This window comes from Branchiostoma floridae, chromosome 6, assembly GCF_000003815.2.
Source record: "Branchiostoma floridae strain S238N-H82 chromosome 6, Bfl_VNyyK, whole genome shotgun sequence".
In the NCBI taxonomy this organism is placed as follows: Eukaryota; Metazoa; Chordata; class Leptocardii; order Amphioxiformes; family Branchiostomatidae; genus Branchiostoma; species Branchiostoma floridae.
In genome coordinates this window covers 26,074,608-26,082,318 of record NC_049984.1, presented here as the reverse complement: position 1 = coordinate 26,082,318, position 7,711 = coordinate 26,074,608, and the positions used below count along the sequence as shown (strand labels likewise).

At 36.7% G+C, this 7,711-nt stretch overlaps 2 protein-coding genes across 5 annotated transcripts in view; both read right to left on the bottom strand.

The window, feature by feature from the left end:
• Window positions 1–219: 219 nt before the first annotated feature.
• Window positions 220–7,705, bottom strand: LOC118418656. 4 transcript variants are annotated; one of them, XM_035824661.1, is made up of 3 exons: window positions 3,187–7,705; window positions 606–655; window positions 220–447 (listed from the first exon to the last, which is right to left on the bottom strand). In XM_035824661.1, exons 1-2 carry the CDS (start codon window positions 7,487–7,489, stop codon window positions 630–632), a joined length of 4,329 nt encoding a protein of 1,442 aa, XP_035680554.1. In that variant the 5' UTR covers window positions 7,490–7,705; the 3' UTR covers window positions 220–447; window positions 606–629. The 4 variants fall into 4 exon arrangements, 3 of the variants coding, with proteins under 3 accessions (XP_035680554.1, XP_035680553.1, XP_035680555.1); XR_004831487.1 differs by having other exon boundaries at window positions 606–7,705; XM_035824660.1 differs by having other exon boundaries at window positions 220–655.
• LOC118418250 (collagen alpha-2(I) chain-like) overlaps window positions 7,582–7,711 on the bottom strand; it is a 3,034-nt gene continuing 2,904 nt past the window's right edge. Inside the window, exon 3 of the mRNA XM_035824095.1 lies at window positions 7,582–7,632. Coding sequence (XP_035679988.1) covers window positions 7,582–7,632 — 51 coding nt within the window. The remainder of the gene's footprint in view (window positions 7,633–7,711) is intronic.

Here is a 7,711-nt window from a genome sequence, read left to right as displayed (position 1 = left end):
TCATTCATAATTGTCAACAGTTCATGTCATATTGGTTTGACACATTTAATTACCATGTACCTAAATTATACCTAAGGTGCATGGAATGATGCATTGTCAGTTAACATTGCGCCCAATAAGAAACCAAAAGGTTCAACTTTTTCTTCTCTCATTGACCTTGATTCACGTAAAGTATATAACCCTTACTATTGTACTGTAAAAACAAAACAATGAGCCATATATGTTAAATACCAGCCAAACTTTATTAAACAAACAAGTCATGCCTAAATATTGATGCCCAATTGGAAACAATACTTGGAATCAAATAATCTACTGCCAAACATCTGGCGATTCTTTGGGCCAGAATGATAATTCCAATAATGTGAAATGATATGATTGAATTCAAGCCAAATGATATGAATAACCAACAAAGCTGTCACCCTCCTCAGATCCACAGCAGAACATCACCTGTATAAAACATATTTCAAAGAATGTTAGGAAAAGGACATATTCTTTAAGAATTTACAGTCATTATGATTAATAGTATCATTCTGAATTTATACTTCACTTATTACATGTGTATCTGCAATGATACAATGTCAATCAAAGAAATTAAAGTTACAGACAGTTGAGCTGGAAGAGGCACATCCTCAGCTGATCTGGGGTAGAACTCCATCTAATGCAAAACAAACAAAAAAGGTAAATATCCATTCGTCATACATCAGGTACTTACCGTACTTACTTACTCATCAATTACAGATATCATACACTCAGTCAGGCACTCACATTCATTCACTTCCGGTTACTCCTCTTAGTATCTTTATTTAGATATATGTTAAATATATTATATTTTATCAAGATATTTCATAGACTAAGAATATATTAACGTTATATCTAAATTTTAAGATCATATGTTTAGCAATGACCCTAGACTACCAAACCCATAGGTGAGGGACAGCTGGAGTAAGGAAATGAAAGTCAGAACCTCCAACCTGCACCCGTACCAAAGTGCGGGGTTACGCCTTTCCCGTCAACTCGGGGATCTGTGTGATGTACCCCATGTTGACGTCGTTAAGTACGACCTTTACAGGGGTCAGGCGCCTCTAACCTACCTACGGGGGGCAGATGTCTAAACCTAGCAGGAAGGGGTTCTTTGGAAAAAGGAGAGAGGGAGAGAAAGGGGGTGAAGGAGTACAGAAAAGACCAGCTTCCCCTCACCTATACCTAGGCTATACAATAGACAGTCCTATTTCACTCATTATTACCCTTACTCTACCTCAGAAAATTCTGAATCAGAAATATGATCTAATAAAGACAGACTACCACAATAAAAGTCATCTATAAGATTTACATAGTCTTGATCATCACTACTGCTACTACTATCTGAATCTGTTTCCACATTGTCCAGACTTACCTGATTTTGCACAATACAAATAGTATTAGAACAATCTAAACACCTACATCCCGGACCACATACCTGACCTTTCTTTAGACACTTACATCTTTTACTAGAGCACCCACTTTTACATTTACACCCCCTGGTTAAAAACTCTACAGTCTTCTGCACCTTTTCAATATTTTCTTTAGAATCCCAAGTAATCATTAAATTACCATGATTATCTATTTCCCAACCGTACCTATCTAATAATACAGACGAAAAATCCTGCTCTAAAGCCTGAGCCCAAGTGAGGTAAACCCAACAAGAACGTAACCAATGAAACCAAAGGGACTGAAAGGAAGGTAAACTATTATCTTCAAACTCTATTCTTTCAAAGATGGCACCCCTAATAACTTGTAACCAGTTTTCGTGAATCTTTAAAATATTATCCCCCCTCATTTCTCTGAAAAGTTGGACTGGAGATGAGTACTTAAGAAAAGCAGAACGGTGTTTTTGAAAGTAAACACTACCAACTAAACGAACAAAAGCCAAGAACCCTGTATCTTTATCTGCACAAGAAAGAGAACCACTAGTTTGGTCAGAGTTGCCACTAGAAATGAATTCTGAATACTGAAAGAAAGTTTTCAAAAATGATACCTTACCAAGGCCAACAAAAAAGGAAACATAATCACAACCTGTACAGATAAACAGTGACTGAATTATATGGGGTAGTAGATATCTAGAAAGGGAGGAAAGATCAGGGTCCTTGTCAAAACAAGATAGCAACTCATTCACATCCAGACATTGCCAATTTCCTGGTTCAGCTTTTTGTAAAATGACAATTCTTTTACCTGAATCCCCCACAAAAGGAAGGCCCACGTGATACGTGTCCGTATCAGGTGAATAAATCATTATGTTTTTGTAACTGCTTGAAGCAGCATGCAGCCAAACACGAGTGTCACTTTCCTCGTGATTGGACCTACAGTCTGGATATGGAGATATGCCATCTAATGAAGAAACAAAACACATATCTGTCTTATCATCAGTAAATGCCCCAGCTGTGAACACTTTCTGTTGCTGCCTCAAAAAAGGTGTACAAATTGTAAGTAAAGAAGTACATAAGTAAGAACATAACAAACGTTTGTTTGGACGCAAGGAAATGAATTTTCTCCAGTCTTTTGGGGTGCATGTATCATCAGAAATTGAATCAAGTAGTGTTAAATTGTCATTTTCCAAAACAGAATCTCTTCTATTTCTTTCAACATCTTTAGGACTAGGGCCATTTCGGTGGGGGTCATCAAAAACAATATGGACTTCATAACAACCTGACTGAAGAAAAGGCAAAACCCATTTTAGAAACAGAAAATGTGAATACTCAAGAAAAGTTCTATGCTGACCTAATGGAGATGTATTGATCAAAAACATGCCTTCTAAAACAGAGCACTGGGGAGAGAAATTGGTAGGGTACATTTTGGTGAAAGAACTAGGGTATCTAGACTGGAAAAAAGAAGTGGTTGCTGATTTAGCCCCCTTGTGAGGGACTCCATCAGCATTACATAAAGCACGAGGCAGCTCCAGAAACTGACCTAGCTGGGGCAAATCTAACAGGTGGGCAATTTCAGACAGGGGCTTATTTTGATTTTGGGACCAGGAAACAACTCTACGATAACATTCTAAAACTAACTTTTTGTCTTTTTCACTTTTGGAAACCCTAGACTTTGTCATTTTAATTTGAGAAAAAGTTCTTAAAGACTTTCGTCTCTGGGGTGCTATATTACTTGGATTGTTAAGTATCCTGAACCTAATGAATGTGTCTAAAGATGCCTTACCTATTTCCCTAAACTTAAGCAAGTCTTCTCTTTGAATATCTGAAATAGAAGCTCCTGTAAATGGTTGGGACAGACATCTATCATGTACAAGGGCAGAAAAAATGCCGGCATCTACAACTTTTTTTGCATAATAAACAATATTCAGCCTTTCTTGTTCAATGATAGTCGGACTAAGATCAGTTTGAGTTCTACAATTTGTTTTGACAAGAATTTGTTTTTTAACTTGTTTAATCAATTTAGCTCGATATGGTAAAAACAGAACAAGATCTTCAATTACAAATTTGTTAGGCCCTGTAATAACTTCTTTTGTGTCCCTATTTATCAACATTTCATGACTCTCATCTAAAGCTACATTAGAATAATTAACAGAATTAATACTGGTAACAAATCCCCCCTCTTGGAAATATCTGAGAATATGGTCAGGACAAGACAATATATCACAAAGATGCAAGGGAATGATTCTAGAATATATTACATGGTCAAAGGCATGGAAAAGGGGTGCCATCATTTTGTATGAATACAAACGCAAATTCCAATTCCCTGATCTAATTGCTATGAAAAGAGAAATATATGCCATAAAGTCATCATGAACAAATCTGTGCCAAAACAAAAATACTTCATCCCGGGCAAATGCTGTGGAACAAAACTCCTTGAAGTCATCTTCTATACCTTCTAATTCCATTTTCAATAATTCCTGTCTTCTTACAAAGTTGTCACTATCAAAACCTGGGTCACTAAAGTGCGGTACTGATTCTAAAAATACCCTTACCTTATCAACAATATTCTGGGCTGAAAAAGAACAACTTGATGAACATTGATCAGTAGTGTCAGTACTATTCCTTCTATACTCTAGAAAAGCTTCAATTTCACATCTGTATAAGGCCTCCCATACTTGAAGCAAAAATTTATGAGTGCGCTTAAAATGTTTACATAAACCAACTGAAAGTAAAGTCTGTCCTTTTATTCTACCTGAAGCGATCTGTTTCAACCCTCCCTCCCAATAAACTTTCATTAATGCATTCTGGTAATTTTTCAATGTATGCCAATCACCCGGAAAAATAATCAACCAACTTAAAGCGGGGCCATACTCCTGTTTTAATTTGAGAAGGTGGTCATAAGTTTTTGCATCCCCAACAACAACTAAATATTCAATATCAACGCCAACATTAAATGAAGTGTGAAGGAAATTAAGGGCTTTTAACATTGTCTCCTTACAGTCAGCATTTTCATTCATTATAGATAGATATGCAATGTTAGACTTTTCTGTGACAGGGTCCCTTTCTAAAAATAGTTTACATTTCAAACTGGGTAATTTATGAGAAGAATCTGTCAAATCTGATATACATCTTTCAAGTTGATAAAGTAATACTTCAGAATTAAATTTATGAGACTCTTTCATTTCTTCTTCAGATATTCCAAACTGTTCGAAGGTCAGGGATATTGGAGTGGAAGGGACTATAGACTGAACACAAGATGGGGGTGTAAGGGATAAAGTACTATGATCAATTTCCTTTGGTGACCTTTTTCTTTGCCTAAACTTTGAAACTAATTTGATTTTCTTTGATACTGGCTCATCAGTTTCAGTAACATTACCTATACCTACAGAGATATCTTCACTACTATGTACAGATGAATTTGGCTTGGGAATAAGAAGGGATTTAGGTTTGGGTTGGACGGCTTGAATAGATGTACCGTTCCACCCTCTCGGACTACCTGTCACAGCTGCATGGGGACTACCACTATTGATGTTGTCTATAGAAGCTACAGTAAAAGAACCTTCTGTCAAATTATAATGATTATCTTCCAATTTCAATTGATCTAACATTCCAGAAATAAATCTTTTATGAGAATCATTGGAACAACATACACCAAGGCGATTTAACAATTGCATAAGATCAGTAGACTGGCTATAAGAATGAATCAATTCTGAATTAATCATGTGAAAAGGATAACTACACTGACCGTCAGAGACAATAAATAAGATAAGGAAAGTAGCAAAAAGACGTCTCAAAAACTTGGAAGAACTATGGCTAGAATTATCCTTAAGAAATGTTAAATAATGTTTATTCATATCAAATGTTTCAAAATCAGACGTAAGAATTTCAGACTTTTGCATAGTTAATACAACAATAAAGTTCCAAACAATAGGGTTTATTTCTTTTGAAATTTGCAACATGTCAATTTCATGGAGGGAAGTTGGACACTGAACAAACTTATCAATGAATTTGGAAGATTCTTGATGAACTAAACTATTCATGTACATTAAAGAAGATAAAAGAGAAGAATTGATTGTGTCTTGGTTTACATCTGTGAACATAGAAGCGATGTTGGACTGAATAGACTTTAACTCAAGATCCCGCTTGTAAGTGTTTAACCGTGCAGAATATAAAGCTAAATGAAGGGATTCAATTAAATCAGCATCTTTATAGTATAACAAAAAACTTAGTTTGTTACTTTTGCTTGAACTTTTGTGGATTAAAAGAAAGTTTCCCAGATCACTCAATAACCCAACTAATAGCCATCTGGCTTGAAAATAGAAAGCATCAGCTTCATCAATTTGTTCCTTCTTGTCAAATTCCTTAATAAGTGTCTGAATACTCTCTACATAACAGTCATAAGCATCAACAAGTAGTAAAGATTTATTCTCCAGAAACAATTCACCTACCTTACAAGAAACCTGATGCAAAGCTATTTGTGGTATGTTTTCTAGGCTATGTTCTACTTCAAAATTCCTCAACATTTCTAAGCGTTTTTCTAGACTTTCCTCACCCTTGACAAGATTCCCTGATCTATATAAACATTGATAACAATAGTTGCACAAAATAGACCCTTCTAACAAATTTGAGTCAACCAATTTTAAAGCTGATTGTGGAATATTCAATTTTGGACAGAACCGTTTCCTTTTATGTGACTTTATTACCTTGCAGCAATGGGTACATTTATCTTGTTCATTAAATCTACAAAACTGATGATAATGAAATGTGCACATATGAATAGAATTCGGCAAGGAACTACATCCTGTAGCTGCGTCAGAAATGGAGAGAATGTAAGACATTATGTCATCAACTGAGAAATTTTTACGCTCATGGTTGGACAATTCGTGGCATAAATGAAACTCAGACATGAAACATGGTTTTTGTGGCAATGTTGCATCAGGAGTGTCAATGGAAGAATTTGATATTTCTGAAACTGAATCTTTGGCCAGCCGTCGAAACTTACGCTCACATGAATGACACACACAGTCTGTACTAGAAAGTCCTGTATTATCGATTACCCAAGTTCTAAGTGATTCATTCCATCCCTGTGGATGTGTATACTTATCAAATTGAAAAACAGATGGCTTCTTACAATGGGCACATGCTGAGGAACATGGCCTGTCTGGATGAAAATTAATAGGTTTACCTCCCCCACAACCAAAAAGTGTCACTATCACAGTCTTATCATGTACTTCTACAATATCATTTTCATCATAGAGAATACTGCCCCCCAAACTAAGGTTTCTACATGAAATGTTGAATCCACATACATTACTTACCATCTTTTGTAACTTACACACCTGAATACATTTGCTAGGTGTCCCAAGAGTAAATAACTTACCTTCAAAACTGACAAAGAAAGTTTTACAGTAATCACTATCAGTACTGGACTCACAGACATCACTATCACTTACATCTTCTACCCCATCCTTACTAGACTCACAGACATCACAATCACTCACATATTCTACCCCATCCTTACTAGACTCACAGACATCACTATCACTCACATCTTCTACCCCATCCTTACTAGACTCACAGACATCACTATCACTTACATCTTCTACCCCATCCTTACTAGACTCACAGACATCACTATCACTTACATCTTCTACTCCATCCTTACTAGACTCACAGACATCACAATCACTCACATATTCTACCCCATCCTTACTAGACTCACAGACATCACTATCACTCACATCTTCTACCCCATCCTCACTAGACTCACAGACGTCACTATCACTTACATCTTCTACTCCATCCTTACTAGACTCACAGACATCACAATCACTCACATATTCTACCCCATCCTTACTAGACTCACAGACATCACTATCACTCACATCTTCTACCCCATCCTTACTAGACTCACAGACGTCACTATCATTTACATCTTCTACTCCATCCTTACTAGACTTACTAGACTCACAGGCAACAATATTACACTCATTCCCCCCCTCCTCACTACTCTTACAGGTACTAGTACCTACCTGTTTAACCTTTTCCACCCACCCTGAGGGATTAAGGGGCCCACTATACAACATTCTAACCTCTAGCCTAGTTGGTACTGACAACTTCTCCCTCTTAGCTTTACCACTTACCCTCCTACACCTAGTCTTTCCCCTGCTAAACCCTCCTAATACACCTGTACTCTCCTTGCCCTTCCTAAGCTTACAACTACTCCACCCTGTAGGACATATTACATACTGCACATCTTCCCCTTCACAACCAATACCACACACAACCTCACCTTTATCTTGTGCTTC